Source organism: Mobula hypostoma, chromosome 13 (assembly GCF_963921235.1).
Source record: "Mobula hypostoma chromosome 13, sMobHyp1.1, whole genome shotgun sequence".
Classification (NCBI taxonomy): Eukaryota; Metazoa; Chordata; class Chondrichthyes; order Myliobatiformes; family Myliobatidae; genus Mobula; species Mobula hypostoma.
The window spans coordinates 53,257,072-53,278,880 of NC_086109.1; the positions used below are offsets into that span (position 1 = coordinate 53,257,072).

At 42.9% G+C, this 21,809-nt stretch overlaps 2 protein-coding genes across 8 annotated transcripts in view; one reads left to right on the top strand and one right to left on the bottom strand.

The window, feature by feature from the left end:
• Nucleotides 1-21,809, top strand: part of LOC134355592 (protein unc-13 homolog A-like) — a 1,022,883-nt gene that overhangs the window by 916,483 nt on the left and 84,591 nt on the right. For all 4 annotated transcript variants that reach the window (XM_063065696.1, XM_063065695.1, XM_063065693.1 and 1 more), the window contains 2 exons: nt 4,738-4,887; nt 5,179-5,302. In XM_063065696.1, coding sequence (XP_062921766.1) covers nt 4,738-4,887; nt 5,179-5,302 — 274 coding nt within the window. The remainder of the gene's footprint in view (nt 1-4,737; nt 4,888-5,178; nt 5,303-21,809) is intronic.
• LOC134355594 (uncharacterized) overlaps nt 1-21,809 on the bottom strand; it is a 66,891-nt gene that overhangs the window by 36,293 nt on the left and 8,789 nt on the right. For 2 of the 4 annotated variants that reach the window (XR_010020132.1, XR_010020133.1), the window contains exon 2: nt 6,262-6,428. The exons of 1 other annotated variant lie outside the window; for it this stretch is intronic. The gene's annotated coding sequence lies outside the window, so the exon portion shown is untranslated. Of the gene's footprint in view, nt 1-6,261; nt 6,429-12,984; nt 14,033-21,809 lie in introns of those variants that run through there. One more of the 4 variants, XR_010020131.1, reaches the window with a different exon arrangement.

A 21,809-nucleotide genomic window follows, 5' to 3' on the forward strand; every position in this document is an offset into this window, starting at 1 on the left:
CTGTACCTGGACCATATCCCTCCATACACCTCCCATCCATGTATCTGTCCAAGTTTTTCTTAAATGTTAAAAGCATTTACCACTTCATCTGGCAGCTTATTCCACACTCCCACCACTCCCTGTGTAAAGAAGCGCCCCCTAATGTTCCCTTTAAACTTTTCCCCCTTCACCCTTAACCCATGTCCTCTGGTTTTTTTCTCCCCTCGCCTCAGTGGAAAAAGCCTGCTTGCGTTCACTCTATCTATACCCATCATAATTTTATATACCTCTATCAAATCTCCCCTCATTCTTCTACGCTCCAGGGAATAAAGTCCTAACCTATTCAACCTTTCTCTGTAACTGAGTTTCTCAAGTCCTGGCAACATTCTTGTAAACCTTCTCTGCACTCTTTCAACCTAATTAATATCCTTCCTGTAATTTGGTGACCGAAACTGCACACAATACTCCAAATTTGGCCTCATTCATGCCTTATACAACCTCACCATAACATTCCAACTCTTATACTCAATACTTTGATTTATAAAGGCCAATGTACCAAAAGCTCTCTTTACGACCCTATCTACCTGCGATGCCACTTTTAGGGAATTTTGTATCTGTATTCCCAGATCCCTCTGTTCTACTGCACTCCTCAGTGCCCTATCATTTACATTATATGTTCTACCTTGGTTTGTCCTTACAGAGTGCAATACCTCACACTTGTCTGTATTAATCTCCATCTGCCATTTTTCAGCCCATTTTTCCAGCCTGGTCCAAATCCCTCTGCAAGCTTTGAAAACCTTCCTCACTATCCACTGCATCCCCAATCTTTGTATCATCATCAAATTTGCTGATCCAATTTACCACATTATCATCTACATCATTGATATAGATGACAAATAACAATGGACCCAGCACTGATCCCTGTGGCACACCACTAGTCACAGGCCTCCACTCAAAGAAGCAATCCTCCACTACCACTCTCTGGCTTCTTCCATTGAGCAAATGTCTAATCCAGTTTACTACCTCTCCATGTATACCTAGCGACTGAATCTTTCTAACTAACCTTCCATGCAGAACCTTGTCAAAGGCCTCACTGAAGTCCATGTAGACAACATCCACTGCCTTCGCTTCATCCACTTTCCTGGTAACCTCCTCGAAAAACTCTTAATAGATCGGGTAAACATGACCTACCATGCACAAAGCCATGTTGACTCTCCCTAATAAGTCCCTGTCTATCCAAATACTTGTGGATCCTATCTCTTAGTACTCCTTCCAATAATTTACCTACTACCGACGTCAAATTTACCGGCCTATAATTTCCCAGATTATATTTAGAGCCTTTTTTAAACAACAGAACAACATGAGCTATCTTCCAATCCTCCGGCACCTCACCCATAGATACCGACATTTAATTATATCTGCCAGGGCCCCTCCAATTTCAACACTGGTCTCCTTCAAGGTCCAAGGGAATACCCTGTCAGGTCCTGGGGATTTATCTACTCTGATTTGCCTCAAGATAGCAAGCACCTCCTCCTCTTCATCTGTATAGGTTCCATGACCTCACTACTTGTTTCCATAGACTCCATGCCAGAGTTCTGAAAGAGTCTGCTGAAGAGATAGCAGATACATTGGTTGTAAATCTTTCAAGAATCACTTGATTTTGACATTGTTCCCGAGAACTTGAAAATTGGAATTGTCACTCCACCCTTTAAGAAGGGAAGAAGACAATTCTTGGTTGGTGCGGCTGTAACGAAACTTAATTTCCCTCGGGATCAATAAAGTATATCTATCTATCTATCTATCTATAAGACAAAAGAAAGGAAATTATAGACCAGTTAGCCTAACTGTAGTGGTCAGAAACGTGTTGAGGTCTATTACTAAGGATGACGTTTCGGGGTGATGATAAAATGAGTCAAATTCAGCTTTGTTTCTGAAAAGGGAAATCTTGCCTGACAAATCAGTTAGAAATCCTTGAGTAAGTAATAAGCAAGGTGGGCAAAGGAGAGGCAGTGGATGTCACTTACTTGGATTTTCAGAGGGCATTTGATAAGGTGCCACACATGCGACTGCTTAACAAGATAAAATCCTGTGGCATTACAGGAAATATACTGGCATGGATAGAGGAATGGCTAACAGGCAGGAGGCAGCAAGTGGGAATAAAGGGGGTTTTTTCTGGTTGGCTGCGCTTGTAAGGCATGAAAATGCCCGATGCTGGCCTCTCATGGTCTGAGTGGACGTTCCCCTTTCTGGTTGGCTGCCAGTGACTAGTGGTGTTCCTCAGGGGTCAGTTTTGGGACTGCTACTTTTCACGTTGTTTCTCAATGATTTAGATAATGTTATTGATGGCTTTGTGGCAAAGTTTGTGGATGATGCGAAGATAAGTGGGGAGGTAGGTTGTGCAGAGGACTTGGAAAAATTGGAAGAATGGGCAAAAAAGTGGCATATGGAATACAGTGTTGGAAAATGTATGATGAGGCATTTTGATAAAAGGAACAAAAGTGCAGACTATTATCTAAATGGGGAGAAAGTTCAAACACCAGAGGGACTTGGGCATCCTCATGCAAAACTCCCAGAAGGTTTATTTACAGGTTGAGTCTGTGGTAAAGAAGGCAAATGCAATGTTGGATTCATTTCAAGGGGAATAGATCTAAAACAAGGAAAAAATGCTGAGCTTTTATAAGACACTAGTCAGGCCACACTTGGAGTATTGTCAACAGTTTTGGGCCCCATATCTTAGAAAGGATGTGTTGTCATTGGAGAGAGTACAGAGGAGGTTCACAAGGATGATACTGGGAATGAAGATGTTAACATATGAGAAGCATTTGGCAGCTTTGGGCCTGTACTCACTGGAACTTAAAAGAATGCGAGGGGATGTCGTTGAAACATAATAATTGTTGAAAGGACTAGATAAGGTGGGTGTGGAGAGGATGTTTCCTATGCTGGGAATGTCTAGAACTGGAGGACACAGCCTCAAAATTGAGGGGCAACCCTTTAGAACAGAGGTAGAGGACGTCTCTTTTAGCCAGTGAGTAGTGAATCTGTGGAATGCTCTGTCACAGACAGTTGTGGAGGCCATGACAGCGGGTATATGTAAAGTGAAAATTGAATCGTTTCCTGATTGGTCAGGATATCTAAGGTTATGGTGAGAAGGCAGGTTTACGGGGTTGAGTGGGATCCAGTCAGCAATGGTGGAGCAGATTTGATGAGCTGAGTGGCCTAATTTTGCTCCCATTTCTTCTAGTCTTGTGGCCTAAACTTCCTTTGACTTTCGATTTTCTGTCGATTAGATATCCTTTGAGATATCTAATTTTGCTTTATAATAGAACAGCAATGGTGTTTTCAGCTGACAGACTGCCGTTGATGATTGGTTCCTGCAGTAAATTGTTTCTTTCTGTCATGGTTTTGTCGGACTTTGCTAATTTCCCTTCAACAATCTTGCTTATTATGTTGTGTTGTGCTGCTATTCTAACATTTACTTTGGGTTTGTCCTTGGTCATTCATCTTTTCTATTCTTGACAAGACTTTCAGACAAATTTCCATGATTTTGACAATATAATTACCACCTCCTCTGTGTTACTGAGTTCATTAAATATTTTACCATTTGTGTGGTGCATTCTCAATGAATGTATGTTTTTTTGATTTCATCCAGCCAGCGTTGGTGCGGTAATGTTAAAGGATCATTTTCGCTATCACCATTTTCTTATAAGTCGTAGATTTTAATAACCTGTTCCCAATTCTCCTTGGCAGTTGATAATTAGGTTTACTAATATGTGGAGCTGCTGCACTACTTAGCTGCCTACAAGATGGTAAAATAACAGACAAAGCTGAAAAAATGTTGAAATTCCATGTAAAAATGTCACAAATACCAATAAATTGTGTAAGTGCATGGTGGGATATGACAGGAACACTCATGTAAAACTCACTTTCCCTAAAGATAATAATCCTTCAGATCGTGGATTATTTTGGAAGGTTATTTGTTGTAAACCGAAACGTGGAGGAAACTGTGTAATGGGAGGAGATGTAGAGACATATTAACAAAGAAGTTTCCCTATTCAATTCCCCCCACAACTATGATACCCCAATCCCCTGCAGTCATCAGTTTGCAATACATAAAAGAGAATTAGATTACTGCTTGTATTTGGATGGACAGATATCACATGAAGTCAGATCAGCACCAGATCATCTGATATTTGGTGCCTAGTAGATGGTCAGTGAATGTTACTTGATGTGCTCATTAAGGTATGTCACGGAATGATACAGCATAGAGGGAGTGCTTCTGGCACAATGTTAATTTATCTCTCCTTTCCTCAATTTTATTAACAGTAGGTTAAGCAACATATGGATTTCATTTGTAAATCTGTATTACACAAAGATGGCCATCTACATGGACCTCAAATGTATGGCCTGCAGTCTTGCGTTCTTCTGATTGGTCAGTTAATTGGGCATGTACCTGCCCTTCTTCTGGACAGACTTTTATTTTCACTAAGCATGATATTTTAAGTACAAATCTAGCCTTACAATGTGCACAGAAAGCTTTCCTTTAGAAAATGGTGTCTACAGCCCAGTATTACAGTGCCTCTGTGTACTGATACTTGGCACCAAGCCTCTTGCCCTGTTCAAAGCTGAATTCCAGCATTGCCTTTATTCTTTTCAAATGTGAAGGCAAAGGTAAGATCTTTGTTTTATTATTTTGTTGCAAATATTGCTGTTTGGCTTTCTATGCGTGGATTTATCACTAATCCTGCTTAATTGGTTTAGTTTCCAGTCCGTAATCGAAGAATGTGTGAAACAGATGAACCTCGAGTTGTATCAAATGAGAGGAAATGGAAATGCATCTACCAACAGAAACAACGCAGCCCTCGATGCAGAAACTGTCTTGAGGCCTTTAATGGACCTTCTGGATAAAAAGTAAAGTGATTCTATCAATAATATTTAGCCCAGATATATTCATTTGACCTAGACTTTCATAATTTTACAGTTATTCATCATTGAATAGGCAATCAATTATATGAAATGCAAATATATGGGGACATCTTGGGAATTTGGCCTTTAAAATGTAGCTATAAGGAAACTGCAATTCCAGCCTATTTTTACTGAAATGCTGTTTTATATGTACTGGCAGATCTTGTGAAGCATAATGCAAGCCTTTTGATGTCCTAACTACCTGGCGACAGTTCATATTTTACCTTTTTATTTCAGTCTGACACTGTTTGCTAAAATCTGTGAGAAGACTGTTCTGAAAAGGGTTCTGAAGGAGCTTTGGAAGTTAAATCTGAACACAATAGAAAGAAAGGTTGTCCTGCCTCCGCTAACTGACCAAAGTGTAAGTATCAGCCAACCTTTGCCACAGACTCTTTGATAAATGAATATTTAAAAACGGGTATTCACCTCCCTTCCAAATATCCTGTTGGAAGCCAGGGATGGCACAGATTGCTAATGCACATACTAAAGTGAAAATAACATAGCTATGAGATTAAATGTCAGTGCAAAGAAATTGGTAATGTACCTACTGGGCAATCTGTTGTCTGCTTGTACTGAAGGACTATCAAGAATCAAGAAGTTTGGGTGGCACAGAATCGTAGGGGTTAGTGTAATACTATTACAGCGCTGGTGACCCAGGTTCAATTTTGACACTGTCTGTAAGGAGTTTGTACATTCTCCCCATGACTGTGTGGGTTTCCTCAGTGTTCCTTCCACATTCCAAATTGGTCACATGGGTGTAACTGTAGACTGGCACATGGAACTAAGGAACTTGTACATGGTGTTCTTAGGCAGTCCCTCAGCATGAAGGATAATGCACTTGCATTCTGGATTTGTGGGTTCTGAGGTGGCAAGTTAGGCCAATGTAGGAAGAGCGAACTTCCACAGATAAGGCAGGTGATGGGTGCCAGGGCAGGCAGTTGGAAGTTTGGGAACAGATCTATTTCTTCCTTCACTTAGGCAAGTTCTGTGCATGCCCACCATTCATCATGTCCATATAGATTAGCCATGGGCCAGCAGGTTCCAAGAGTACTTCTTCAAGGAGGCTTTGAGCACGACCTTGAAGCTTTTCCTCTAACTGTTTGGTAATTTCTTCTCACGATAGAGTTTGGTACAGAGTATCAGTTTCAAAAGTCTGATATCAGAAGTGTGAACATGACCCAACTAATGTAGCTACAGAGTGTCAATGAGTGCTATTTTTCTTGATCCTCAGGGATCACCAGTGCAGTGGGAGCAGGAGTGGGACACGCTCTGAGGTTTTGAACAGTGTCTTTTACCATGGCATCATTTTTTCGTACTAACCTCACAGCCAGCACATTCAATTGTCTTGCTCATTGAGGAAATATGGAGGTTCCACAGTCTCTTGGGTAAAGAATTCCAAGATCTTTTCCTCTGATTGTGGAATTCTGTCCTGTCTTGGTTCTCTGTTAACCTACTGTATTTTTTGAGTCTCTTCTTCTATATTTTATCTGAAAGTGAAGAGAGTGGAGAAAGGGTAACAGCAAATTAATTCCCTCACTTCTACTCTACCTCAGCTTCACCTCACTTTACTCATTGGGTTTGATTTACCCACGTATAAGCAGCCAGTTGTTTCAGCTCTATCAGCTCTTGCTTGCTGCTCATGGTACTGCTGTTATTACCATGGCAGAAGGTAAAAAGTTGCAGGGAACATCAAACATTGAATAGAATCAGAGAGTGATTAAACCTTAGGGCTTACTGCTTTATGTTTGATCCATTAAGTGATGAGACCTGAATGACAGGATGGATTGAGATGGTTTGTTTCCCATCAGTAAATGAGTGATAAATATTGAGCAAAGTAGGCTGTGGCCATTTGCAGGAGTATGATTTATTTAAATGTAGGGTACAACGAGGTCACTTTCTGTTTCATTATATTTGTGACATGACTGACAAACTATTTTTTAAACAGATGTCACTGTCAAGTTGCCAATGTGCAACACAGAGACATCATTAAAATGAAATGGAAACATAAAAAAACTGCTTAGCATTGCACAAGTTATATAAATATAAGTTATGAAAGAGGAGATAACCGTTGTCAACCATTTTTCAGTAAAACACTGCACACCACCATGATAGGACATAGAAAATATACAGCACATTACAGGCCCTTCGGCCCACAATGTTGTGCCAACCATGTAACCTACTCTAGAAGCTGCCTAGAATTTCCCTACCACATAGCCCTCTATTTTTCTAAGCTCCATGTACCTATCTAAGTGTCTCTTAAAAGACCCTATTGCATCCGTCTCTACCACCTTTGCTGGCAGTGTATTACACGTACCCACCACTCTCTGTGTGAAAAACCTGCCTCTGATACTTTGTACCTACTTCCAGGCACTTGAAAACTATGCCCCCCTCCCCCCCATGTTAGCCAGTTCAGCCCTGGAAAGAAACTTCTGGCTATCCACACGATCAATGCCACTCATCATCTTATACACCTCTATCAAGTCACCTTTCATCCTCAGTCACTCCAAGGAGAAAAGGCCAAGTTAACTCAACCAATTCTCATAAGGCATGTTCTCCAATCCAGGTAACATCCTTGTAAATCTCCTCTGCACTCTCTCTATAGTACCCCCATCCTTTCTGTAATGAGGTGACCAGAACTGAGCAGACTACTCCAAGTGGGGTCTAACTAAGCTCTTGTATAGCTGTAACACCACCTCACGGCTCTTGAACTCAATCCCATGTTGATGAAGGCCAACACACCATACGCCTTCTTAACAACACTGTTAACCTGCGCAGCAGCTTTGAGTGTCTTATGGACATGGACCCCGAGATCTCGCGGATCCTCCACTGCCAAGTGTCTTAACCTAGCCGTGCCTTGCCATGCACCCTAAACTCCTGGTGGAGTCGTCGGGGCACCGTCATGACGAGCTTTGCACCAGTCTGTTCCATCTGTCGCGGTTGTGTGCCAGAGTCTGGGTCACCGCAAATGTTTTCCCTGTTCATTCTTTAATGTTGTCCATCCATCTCTTCCTCCATCTACCTCTCCTTCTTTTCCCCTCCACAGTTCCTTGTTGAATGGTCTTTGCAAGGCCACTGGATCTTGTTACGTGGCCGTACCATCTCAGCTTTCTTTTCTTCACCGTTGTAAGAAGGTCTTCATGGGGGCCATTGTGGTGCTGGATGGTCTTGCAGACCTGCTCGTTTGTGATGTGGTCCAAGTATGAGATGCCCAAGATGTTGTGATAGCATCTCATTTCCAATGCTCGTATCTTCCTCTGTAGCTCTGCTGTGAGGGTCCATGTCTCACATGCGTACAGGAAGATGGAGAATACCAATGCACGCAGGGGTCTGATCTTGTACTTCATGGTGATGTTGCTGTCCCTCCATATTGTCTTGAGTTTGGATAGTGCAGTCATTGTTTGTGCGGTTCTTGCCAGGGCTTCTGGTCTTGATCCTTCATCACTGTTGATTGCCCCCAGGTATTTGAACTGCTGCACTGTCTCAAGTTTCTGACCATGGACTGAGATGTCTGTTGTAATGGCACCGTTGGCATTTGCCATGAGCTTGGTTTTCTCGGCACTTACTTCCATTCGAAACTTTGTGGAGGCTCTGTCAAGATGGCCCACCAGGTTGGCCAGTTGATCCTCTTTTGCAGCAAGTCCTTCAATGTCGTCAGCAATCTTAGGTTTGTGATGTTCCTCCCTCCGATGCTGACTGTGCCCATGTGATCTTCAAGGGCAACACTCATGATTCGTTCCAGGAAGATGTTGAAGAGAGTGGGGGAGAGGAGACAGGCCTGACGGACTCCTACAGAGGTATGGAACCGTTCCCCAATGGTGCCCTGAGCAAGTACTGCACTGTTGTCTTGGCGTAAAACTGATGAATTGTATGAATCAACTTCTGCCCCATGTTAAATTTCTTCATGGTGGCTCATAAGGCATCATGCCAGACTCTATCAAATGCCTTCTTGAAGTCTATGAAGACATGGTAGAACTCTGTCTGGTGCTGAAGGTGATTCTCACAGAGGGTGCAGAGGTTGAAAATCTGCTCAGTGGTGCTTCTGCCCTCACGGAAGCCTGCTTGTTCCTCGGCAATGATGTCTTCTGCCTGAGGTCTCAGTCTGTTCAAGAGGATTCTGAGCATTACCTTGCTTAGAGCATAGAATAATACAGCACAGTACAGGCCCTTCGGCCCACAATGTTGTGCTGACCCTTAAACCCTGCCTCCCATATAACCCCCAACTTAAATTACTTACATGGCTGATTAAACTGATGGTACAGTAATTCTGGCAAAGTTGGAGATTGCCTTTCTTGGGAAGCACAATGATCAGCGACTGAGTCCAAGTTGTCGGCCATTCATCTGTCTGCCAGATCTTATTGCAGATGCCTATCGTGGCCTCTCCTCCATGCTTCAGCAGTTCAGCAGGGATGTTGTCAACTCCTGCTGACTTCCCGCACTTCAGTGATCGTATTTCGGCTTCAACTTCTTCACGCATGATTGGATAGTCTTCCTCATTGGAAGATTCCTGCACATTCAGCACGCTCGGATCCCCTTTGTTCTGGTAGTTGTACAGTTCCGAACAGTACTCTGTCCACCTTTCCATTATTTTATTTTCTTCTGTGAGACTTTTGCCATTTTTGTCTTGGATGGTGTTTACTATGGCTTGTTTTTCTTTGGTAAGATCTTTCGCCAGTTGGAATGCCTTCTTTGTGTTGTTGTTGGAGAGGCTGACTTCAATGTCCGCACATTGTTCGGCTATCCATCTTTGCTTTGCTTCCTTCATTTCTCTTCTGATTTCCTTGTTGATTTTCCTGTATTCTGTTCTTCCCTCTGCTGTGTTTTTCGGCTTTTCCCCAGAATCTTCCTTGTGGTTTCTGTCATCACTGTGTTACAGTTATTTGTGGTGGTCTCCAGGTCTTCATCAAGGAGGAGTATTGGTGCAAACTTCCCCCCAAATACTACCTGATATTCTTCAGAGATGGAGGGGTCTTTCAGTTTTTCAAGGTCGAATCTCAGCCGGCTGTTTTCTGGCTTGTTGATTCTGCTCAAGCACACTCTGATGTTCATCATGACAAGGTCACAGTCACTGCCCACGTCTGCTCCTGGGAATGTTCTGGACTTCGGTCTGTTCACACCAGATTTAGTCTACGCCCCAACAACAGACTGCGATGATGAACACATTGAAGAATTCTATAAGAAACTACAAGATGTCATCGACAATGTGGACAAAAAGGATATTTTGATTATTCAGGGTGACTGGAATGCCAAGGTGGGCAGAGACGCACAAGATGAGTGGGGGGATCTCATTGGCCCCTCATGCAATGACACCTCCAATGAGAGGGGACTACGCCTGCTGGAATTTGCCCGTTATAACAACATGGTGCTGTCGAACACACTTGGAGAGCACAAAGCATCCCAAAGATGGACCTGGCATGCCCCCAGTGGTCAACATCACCAGACTGACTACATCCTGGTGCAAAGACGGCAAAGAAAGAAGAGTCTTAACGTTAATTTGTCTTCAAATTTGACCTACCAAATTGAACCACTTCACACTTATCTGGGTTGAACTCCAGTTGCCACTTCTCAGCCTAGTTCTGCATCCTATCAATGTACTGCTGTAACCTCTGACAACCTTTCAGAGTATCCAACTGTTGCATCATCAGTAAACTTACTAACCCACCCTTTTACTTCCTCATCCAGATCATTTATAAAAATCACAAAGAGGAGGGGACCCAGAACAGATCCCTGTGGAACACCACTGGTCACTGTCCTCAATGCAGAATACAAACCATCCACAACCACCCTTGCCTTCTGTGGACAAGCCAATTCTGGATCCACAAATCAAAGTCTCCTTGGATCCCATGCCTCATTACTTTCTGAATGAACCTCGCATGGGGAACCTGATCAAATGCCTTACTGAAATCCATATACACTACATCCAGTGCTCTTCCTTCATCAATGTCTTTTGTTACATCCTCAAAGAATTCAATTGGGCTTGTAAGGCAGGACCTACCCTTGACAAAACCATGCTGACTATCCCTAATCAGATTGTATCTCTTCAAATGCTCGTAAATCCTGCCTCTCAGGACCTTCTCCAACAACTTGCCCACCACTGAAGTAAGACTCAGTAGTCTATAATTTGCTGGGTTGTAAGGTTATCCAAGTGTTCTTCGATGGGTTGTAATCATGCACTGGTTTCGTACATGCTGTCTGTGAATATTGAGCTCTCTTCTTGTTCTGTCAATTTAATTGAACTGACTGCTGAGTGAAAATGGATCTAGGGAAATACCCCTGATCATCCTGGACATAAAGGGAATGAAAACAAAGTTAATTTCCAAAAATAAATCTGCTCAGTGATACCAGTAAACCCCCTTTTACAGTAGATGATGGATGCGTATTTAACTTCAGTCAGTATGGTGAACCTATGTTTCTACCACCCCCCCCACCCCCCACCCCCCACCCACAGACAGCCTATACACATCAACAGGGGTTTCTGCAAGTGTTGAACTCCATGTACTAATGGACTAATATGGCAGGGGAATGGAACCAGTATGATAGAGCTGAGGATGAGCCAGCAGGTTTACAAGTAGATGATGGGTGTAACACGAATGTAAGGAAGGACAAGCCTATGATTGGGTACAAAAGCAGACACAGCAGATATTAAACTGTACCACAGAGGCAAAATTCAAAAGGACAAAGAATGCAGGACTGAAGGTGCTGTATTTAAATGCACGTAGCATTCGGAATAAGGTTGACGATCTCGTAGCGCAATTAGAGATTAATCGGTATGACATAGTGGGCATCACTGAGTTGTGGTTGAAAGTAGGCCATAGTTGGGAGGTTAACATCAAAGGATATACTTTGTATCAAAAGGACAGCTGGTGTGGCTCTATTGGTAAGAGGAGGAATTACATCTTTAGAAAGAGATGACATAGTGTCAGAGAATCTTGAATCTTTGTGGGTGGATTAAGAAATTGCAAGGGTAAAAATACTTTATGGGAGTCATATATAGGTCTCCAAATCGTAGCTAAGATATGGGGTTGAAGTTGCAAAGGGAGCTGAAAAAGGCGCATAAAAAAGAGTACTGTCACAATTGTAATGGGGACTTCAGTATGCAAAGGGATTGGGAAAATCAGGTTGGTATTGGATCGCAAGAGAGGAAATTGTGTTTGAGCCTTCTAGGGGAAAGGCTATCTCAGACTGGGTGTTGTGTGATAGCCCAGATCTTATTAGGGAGCTTAATGTAAAGGAACCCTTAGGAGGCAGTGATCATAGTATGATTGAATTCGTACTGCAATTTGAGAGGGAGAAGCATAAGCCACATGTAATAGTATTACAATGGAATAAACAGAATTACAGAGGCGTGAGAGAGGAGCTTGCCCAGGTGGATTGAAGGAAGATGCTGGCAGAAATTACAGCAGAGCAGAGTTGGCTGAAGTTTCTTGGAATAGTTCACCAAACCCAAGATAGATGTGTCCCACAGAAGATGTTCTTAATTGGCTGGGATACCCAACCGTAGCTGACAAGGGAACTTAGGATTGCATAAAAGCCAAGGAAATGGCATATAATGTAGCAAAAGTGAGTTGGAAGTTGGATGATTGGGAAGTTTTTAAAATCCAACAAAAGGCAACTAAAAAGGCTATAAGAAGGGAAAAGATGAAATATGAGGGGAGCAAACTAGCAAATAATATAAAGCAGGATACTATAACTTTTTCCAGTTATATAAAGAGTAAAGGGAGGTGAGAATTAATATTGGACCACTGGAAAATGATACTGGTGAGGTAGTAATGGGGGACAAAGAAATGGCTGATGAACTTAATAAGCACCTTGCATCAGTCTTCTCTGTGGAAGACACTAGTAGTGTGCCAGAGGTCCATGAGTGTCAGGGAGCAGGAGTGAGTGCCATTGCTATTACAAAGGAAAAAATGCTAGGCAAACTGAATAGTGTTGAGGTGGATACATCACCTGGACTAGGTGGACTACATCCCAGAGTCCTGAGAGAGGTTGCTGAAGAGATAACAGATACATTGGTCATGATCTTTCAAGAATCACTTGATTCTGGCATATTCTCTGAGGACTGGAAAATTGAAAACGTCACTCCACCCTTTAAGAGGGGAGGAAGGCAAAGGAAAGAAAATTATAGGCCAGTAGGCCTAATCGCAGTGGTTGGGAAAGTGTTGGAGTCTATTATTAAGGATGAGGTTTTTGGGTACTTGGAGACTAATGTTACGTACCCCGTAACTGGGTTGCCAAACCAGCAGAAATGGATCACTCAGTTGGAGTCTGGATTACTGGAACTAAGAAAGTTTTATTAAAGAAATAAGCAACACAGTACTCTAATCAAAAGGATAATAAATACAACAGTTCAGCAATGATAAACACACATGTACACAGAACTAGGATAATAGGATCAATCAAGCTCTATCGTCGTCTAGGGGTAAATGACCAGTTTCAAAGTGACGCAAAGTTCAGTTCAATTGAGTTCAGTTCAGTTCACGGGGGGGGGGGAGAGAGAGGGCAAAAGCGAATGAATATTCAAAACGGCTTCCACACAGACCTTCGATATTCCTCGCAGTCAGCTTTCGGGCGAGCCCTTTGTAATGTCTTCTGAGGTCACCGACTGTGACCCCTCTGTTTCAGATACGATCGTTCCTCAACGGTGAACCTGGCACCCAGGCAAGGCGAACACACACCAGGTTCCCACCGATCGTACCTTTCCACCCTGTGCATCTCTGGCTTGGTCCCGCAACCAGCCCTCCAAAAACTCCCACCGACTTGTGGGAGGCGCACCGCTTCCAGGGTCTCATTACCTCGTGGTGTCATGTGTGTCCTGCCTTAGCGAACCTGTCCCTTTTTATCCCCCTGCTGGGATATCACCTGTCCATCATACTTCAAACAGTTCAGGGTTCAAAAAGGAGCCGATCTTGACAGTTCTCAGACCGGTAAACTCTCTCGTCTCTTCATTAACATTTCCAAATGCTGCTCCATTGTCTTCCTTATCTCTCTTTCTCCTGAAGACGGGTGGCAGATCAACTGCTGATCCCACTGGTGCCAGCACAGGACAGTTAACATCTTAGTCTATGTGTACTTTTTGTAACCCTCTTTCATCACACTAATGAAAAAATAAGTCAAAGTTAGCATGGTTTCTGTAAAGGGAAATCTTGCCTGACAAATCTGTTAGAAATCTTTGAGTAAGTAATAAGTAGGGTGGACAAAGGAGAGGCAGTGGATATCATTTACTTGAATTTTCAGAAGGCATTTGATAAAGTGCCACACATGAGGCTGCTTAACAAGATAAAATCCTATGGCATTGCATTAAAGATATTGGCATGGTTCTATCTATGAATGGCTGTCAGGCTGGAGGTAGCGAATGGGAATAAAGGGGGCCTTTCCTGGTTTGATGGCAGTGACTAGTTGTGTTCCTCAGGTGTCAGTATTGGGACCGCTACTTTTCACATTGTTTGTCAATTATTTAGACAACGGAATTGATGGCTTTGTGGCAAAGTTTGTAGACAAAACGAAGATAGGTGGAGGGGTAGGTAGTGCTGAAGCAATGTGATTGGGAAAGGACTTAGACAAATTGGAAGAATGGGCAAAAAGTGACAGATGGAATACAGTGTTGGGAAATGTGTGATAATCCATTTTGATAAAAGGAACTATATTGCTGACTATTATGCAAATAAGGAGAAAAAATCAAACATCAGAAGTGCGAAGGGATGTGGGAGTCCTCATACAAGACTCCCAGAACTAGAGAGCACAGCCTCAAAATTGAGGGGTGACCTTTTAGAACAGAGGTAAGGATGAATTTTTTAGCCAGAGAATGGTGAATCTGTGGAATTCTCTACCGCAGACTGCAGTGGAGGCCAAGTCTGTGGGTATATTTAAAGTGGAAGATTGTGGTCAGGGCATCAACAGATATGGCGAGAAGGCAGATGTATGAGGTTGAGTGGGATCTGGGATCAGTCATGAAATGACTGAGCAGACTCAATGAGCTGAATGGCCTCATTGCGATCATACGTCTTATAGTGTTATGATCACATATACGGGGAAACTGCATCTCTTTCTGGAATGGCTGAACATACAGAACATGGGAGCAAACACCAAGACATTCAGACACTGCACTAGAAATTTTATTGGGAAAGGTGATAGAGAAAAAACAGGGGACTTTCCAACAGGTGCTCAGAAAGGTGGGACGCGAACAGAGTATTATTCCAAGATCAGGGAAGGAGTGTTCAAAGTTCAATGTAAATTTATTATCAAAGTACATATAGTCACCATATACAACCCTGAGATTCACTTTCTTGTGGGCATACTCAATAAATCTATAGAATAATAACCATAATAGAATCAATGAAAGACTACCCAACTTGGGCATTTAACCAAGGTGTAGAAGGCAACAAACTGCAAATACAAAAAGAAATAATTAATAATAATAAATAACTAAGCAAAAAAATGTCGAGAAGATGAGGTGAAATATCCTCGTAAGTATGTCCATTGGTTGTGGAAAATTTCACTGAGGAGGCAGCTGTTCCTGAACCTGGTGATATGAGTCCTGTGGCTCTTGTAGCACATTCCTGATGCCAGTAGCAAGAAGAAAGCATGTCCTAGGTGGTGGGGGTCCCTGATGATGGATGCTGCTTTCCTGCAATAGACAGCATTTCATGTAGATGTGCTCAATGGTGAGGAGGGCTTTACCCATGATGGACTGGGCCATATCTGTTACTTTTTGTTGAATTTTCCATTCAAAAGCATTTTTGTTTCCATACCAGGCTGTGATGCAGCCAGTCAATATACTCTGCACTACACGTCTATAGAAGTTATTCAAAGTTTTGATGTCACGCTGAATCTCCGCAACCTCCTGAGGAAGTAGAGAAGTACCTTTGTTTCTACATAACTCCACTTACCCAGGACAGGTCCTCTGAAGAAATAATACTGAGGAATTTAAAGTTGCTAACCCTCTCCACCTCTGATCCTCTGATGAGGACTGGTTTTTGACCTCTGGTTCCCTTCTCCTGAAGTCAATAATCAGATCCTTGATCTTGCTGACATTGAGCAAGAGGTTGTTGTTATGGAACCACTCTGCTAGATTTTCCATCTCCCTTTGATATGCTGATTCATCACCACCTTTGATTCAGCCCACGACAGTGGTGTTGTCAACAAACTTAAATATGGCATTGGAGCTGTTCTTAGCCACACAGTCACAAGTATGAAAGACAGTTTAATTATCTCATACAAGTTGTCAAGAGGAGTGCAATGTTTTCACAACTGCATTGAGACACAGTTTATACATTAGAGCTGAAGTGAGAACCCAGGATGTGCTCTTGGGATGAGACTACTAATCCAGACAATTTGACAGGTCATTATTACATGCTCTCATTGGTCAGTGCTAATGACAGGGTGTAATATGATTGGCCAAGCAAGCATGAATAACATGGCTGCTTTTGGCAAGCTTTACAAATGTTAAGTTTTCTTAATTTTATATTGTTTCCAGTATTTTGTAGTAAAGTGTCTTTTACCCTGAGCTAGGAACAAGTAACAGATCAGAGTCATACAGGGTAGTGTGAAGCCAGCTATTGGTTCAATCTGCGTGGCTGCATGCTTAAGCTGTCTTCAGTGGCAGACGGAACACTCCAGAGTGTCTGTGTTATGATTCCATTGTTAAGAATCACAATACATGACACTCCACCCATAAGGTCACACATGCAGCACAGAGAGCGAGAGGACAGCCTGTCCATTCTCAGCTTCACTACAGGGAAGGTACATCTTCAAGACAGTGCAAACACCACCTGTACCTTGATGTGAATATTCTCATTTCTGCTGAGATCCATGTACCCTCACCTGTATCCTGGACTGCCTGTCAGATCACCGGCAGCCTCCCTCACCTCTGCTCCTCTGACCCTCAACACAGGAGACCCCCAGGCTGTGTCCTGAGCCGCCTCCCCTACTCCTTACACACCTACAACTGTGTTGCCACTCACAGCTCCAATCTGCTGATCAAATTTGCAGATGACGTGACATTGATAGGCCTTATTTCCAACAATGATGAGACAGCCTACAGAGGAGAAGTCAACACCCTGACACAGTGGTGTCGAGAAAAGGAAGGAGTTGGTCATGGGTTACAGGAGGAATGGATTCAGGCTAGCCCCTATTCACATCAGTGGGACTGTAGTTGAGAGGGTGAGTAGTTTCAAGTTCCTCGGGTCACTGAGGGTCACACCTGGACTGTACATACCAGCTGTATGGTGAAAAAAGCACAACATCTCAGAGGGCTGAAGAAGTTCAGCATGTGTCCCCAAATCCTAAGGACTTTCTACAGGGGCACCATTTAGAGCATCCTGACTGGTTGTGTCACTGCCTGGTCAGGGAACTGTAGTACCCTCAATCGCATGGCACTGCAGACAAACTGTTTCAGCTGCTACTGTCTGGCAAACAGGCTCTAGGGCAACATTAACACCAGGACCAACATGCTCTGGGACAGCTTCTTTCACCAGGCTATTAATGCACATCGATCTGATTGCATATCTGACTGGACATTCATGTCAACAAAACCATTATAAGACCATAAGACAAAGGAGCAGAAGTCGACCACTCGGCCCATCGAGTCTGCTCCGCCATTTTATCATGAGCTGATCCATTCTCCCATTTAGTCCCACTCTCCCGTCTTCTCACCATAACCTTTGATGCCCTGGCTACTCAGATACCTTTCAATCTCTGCCTTAAATACACCCAATGTCTTGGCCTCCACTGTTGCAAGTGGCAACAAATTCCGTAGATTCACCACCCTCTGACTAAAAAAATTTCTTTGCATTTCTGTTCTGAATGGGCGCCCTTCAATCCTTAAGTCATGCCCTCTCGTGCTAGACTCCCCCATCATGGGAAACAACTTTGCCACATCCACTCTGTCCATGCCTTTCAATATTCGAAATGCTTCTATGAGGTCTTCCCTCATTCTTCTAAACTCCAAGGAATACAGTCCAAGAGCGGACAAACGTTCCTCATATGTTAACCCTCTCATTCCCGGAATCATTCTAGTGAATCTTCTCTGTACCTTCTCCAACGTCAGCACATCCTTTCTTATAATAAGGAGATCAAAACTGCCCACAGTGCTCCAAGTGAGATCTCACCAGCACCTTATAGAGCCTCAACATCACATCCCTGCTCCTATACTCTATTGCTATAGAAATGAATGCCAAGATTGCATTCGCCTTCTTCTCCACCGACTCAACCTGGAGGTTAACCTTAAAGGTATCCTGTACGAGGACTCCCAAGACCCGTTGCATCTCAGAACTTTGAATTCTTTCCCCATTTAAATAATAGTCTGCCCATTTATTTTTTCTGCCAAAGTGCACAACCATACACTTTACAACATTGTATTTCATTTGCCACTTCTTTGCCCATTCTTCCAATCTATCCAAGTCTCTCTGCAGACTCTCTGTTTCCTCAGCACTACTGGCCCCTCCACCTATCTTCGTATCGTCAGCATGAGGGTGCATTCCATCTGGTCCAGGAGATTTGTCTACCTTTGGACTATTCAGCTTCCAGAGTACTTTCTCTGTCGTAATTGTGACTGCGCACACTTCTCTTCCCTGCCACCCTTGAGTGTCCGGTATACTGCTGATGCCTTCCTCCGTGAAGACTGATGCAAAATACGCGTTCAGTTCCTCCACCATCTCCTTATCTCCCATTACAATTTCTCCAGTATCATTTTCTATTGGCCCTATATCTACTCTCACCTGTCTTTTACTTTTTATATACTTGAAAAAGCTTTTAGTATTCTCTTTAATATTATTTGCTAGCTTCCTTTCATAGTTAATCTTTTCCCTCTTAATTACCTTCTTAGTTTCCTTTTGTAAGCTTTTAAAAACTTCCCAATCCTCTGTCTTCCCACTAATTTTTGCTTCCTTGTATGCCCTCTCCTTTGCTTTAACTTTGGCTTTCACTTCTCTTGTCAACCACGGTTGCATACCTTTTCCATTTGAAAATTTCTTCTTTTTTGGAATATACCTGTCTTGCACCTTCCTCACTTCTCGCATAAACGCCAGCCACTGCTGCTCTGCCATCTTTCCCACCAATGTCCCTTTCCAGTCAACTTTGGCCAGTTCCTCTCTCATGCCTCTGTAATTTCCTTTACGCCACTGAAATACCGACACATCAGATTTCAGCTTCTCCTTTTCAAATTTCACAGTGAACTCAATCATGTTATGGTCACTGCCTCCTAAGGATTCCTTCACCTCAATCTCTCTAATCACCTCCGGTTCATTACACAATACTCAATCCAGTACAGCCGATCCCCTAGTGGGCTCAACAACCTGATTTTCACAATCCACTGGCATGTTAAAATCCCCCATAATTATCATAACACTGCCCTTCTGACAAGCCTTTTCTATTTCCTGTTGTAATTTGTAGTCCACATCACTGCAGCTGTTTGGAGGCCTATAAATAACTGCCATCAGGGCCCTCTTACCCCTGCGATTTCTTAGCTCAACCCATAAAGATTCTGCACCTTCCAATCCTATATCACCTCTTTCTAATGATTTAATATCATTTCTTACCAATAAAGCCACGCCTCCCCCTCTGCCTACCTTCCTATCCTTCCGATACACCGTGTATCCTTGGACGTTCAGCTCCCAGAGACATGCATCCTTTAGCCACGTCTCAGTGATGGCCACAATATCAAACCTGCCAATCTGTAGCTGTACGACAAGATCACCCACCTTATTCCTTATGCTGCGTGCACTTAAGTATAACAAGACCAGTATTTGGTACTTCTCGCTTTGATCTCACTGCAACTATATTGCACTGCAACTCATCCCAATGGCAACAAATTTGCCCCATCACCGGCCCGTCTTTCCTGACATCTTTATTGCTCACTATCTTAGATTTATTTCTGTTTTTCCCCTTCTTCCGCTCTATCATTCTGGTTCCCATCCCCCTGCCAAATTAGTTTAAACCCTTCCTAACAGCTCTATTAAACTTTCCCGCCAGGATATTGGTCCCCTTCAGGTTCATGTATAACCTGTCCATTTTGAACAGGTCATACTTCCCCCAGAAGAGATCCTAATGATCCAAGAATCTGAAGCCCTGCCCCCTGCACCAGTCTCTCAGCCACGCATTCATCTGCCTGATCCTACTATTCTTGCCCTCGCTAGCACGTGGCACAGGTAGCAATCCCAAGATTACTACCCTGGAGGTCCTGCTTCTCAGCTTCCTTCCTAACGCCCAATCTTGGTGTTTGGGCAATATCCTCCCACATTTCCTCTCTTTATTGCTTGTATATTGCGATGGAGATGCAACGTAAAGATTTTTATTCCTTGGATATACGAAATAAAATACAAATACGAATACAAATCTGTGCACCCCCACCTGTACAATGTATGCCTACTTGTACTGTGATCCATGTATCCTGACCTGTACTGTAGACATCCTTCTTATAAGGAGACGACCAGAACTGTTTGCAAATCTCCAGATGTGGCCTATCTGGTGTTTTATAAAGCTGCAACATAACTTCCTGACTTTTACACTCAATGCCTCAACTAATAAAGGTAAGCATGCCCTATGTCTTCCTAACCCCTATCAACCTGTGCAGTCTCTTTCAGGGTACTATGAACTTGGACTCCAAGATAACCCTATCACAAACACTGTTCAGGGTGTTGCCCTTAACAGTATACTGTACAGTTTCTTTACATTTGACCTACCAAGGTGCAACTTTTCACATCTGTCTCTGTTAAACTCCATCTGAAATTTCTCTGCCCATATCTACCAATTGATCTATATCCCACTGTATTATCTACCAGTCTTCTATGCCATCCACAACACCATTAATCTTTATGTCATCTCCAAAATTACTAACCTACCCATCTCCATTTTCATTCAGATTATTTATATACATCATCAGCAGAGGTCCCAGTATAGGACAGTACTATTCACAGACCCCCAGCTATATTAAGTTTATTTGACCACTACCTTCTGTCCTCTATGGGCAAGCCAGTTCTGAATTGAAATGACCAATTCACCATCGACCCATGCACCTTAATCTTCTAGATAACCTTCCCATTAGGGATCTTGTCAGACACCTCACTAAAATCCACGTAGACAACATTTACAGCTCTATTTTCATAAGCTACCCTCATCACCTCATCGAAAAGCTCAATCAAGTTAGTAAGTCATGATTTGCCCAACAGAAAGCCATGCTGGCTCTCCCTAATTAGGCCATGGGTTTCCAAATGTTCATAAATCCTAACCCTAAGAATTCTGTCCAGTAACTTCCCTACCACTGATGTGAGACTCAGCAGTCTATAGTTTCCAGGATTCCCTCCTTGAGTAATGGAACAACATTAGCTACTTGCTAGTCCTCCAAGGCCTTGTCTATGGCTGCAGAGGATACAAAGATATTGGCCCCAGCAAACTTATCCCTTGCAGCTCTCAATAACCTGGGGTATATCTCATCAGGCCCTGGGGATTTATTCACCTTAATACTCTTTAAGAGACCCAATACTATCTCCTCTTTTACCTTGAAATGCCCTTGCATATTAATATACTCGGCACTGATCTCCCTATCCTCTGCATCCTTCTCCTCCTACTTTACTGATGTAAAGTATTCATTAAAGACCTCACTAAATCCTTCACATTCAAACAAATATTCCCCCTTGGTCCTGAGTGGTCCGATTATCTTCCTACTCATCCGTTTGTTCTTGATGTATTTATAGAATGCCTCTTTAATCCTACTTGCCAAGGGCTTTTCATTGCCTCTCCTAGCTTTCCTAATTCACTTCCTGAGTTCTTTTCTAGCTTCTTTATAACTATCAAGAGCTCTTTTTGATTCTAGCCTCCTAAGCTTTACATACTTTTCCTTTTTCTGCTTGACTAAATTCATCACCTTTCTCGACGTC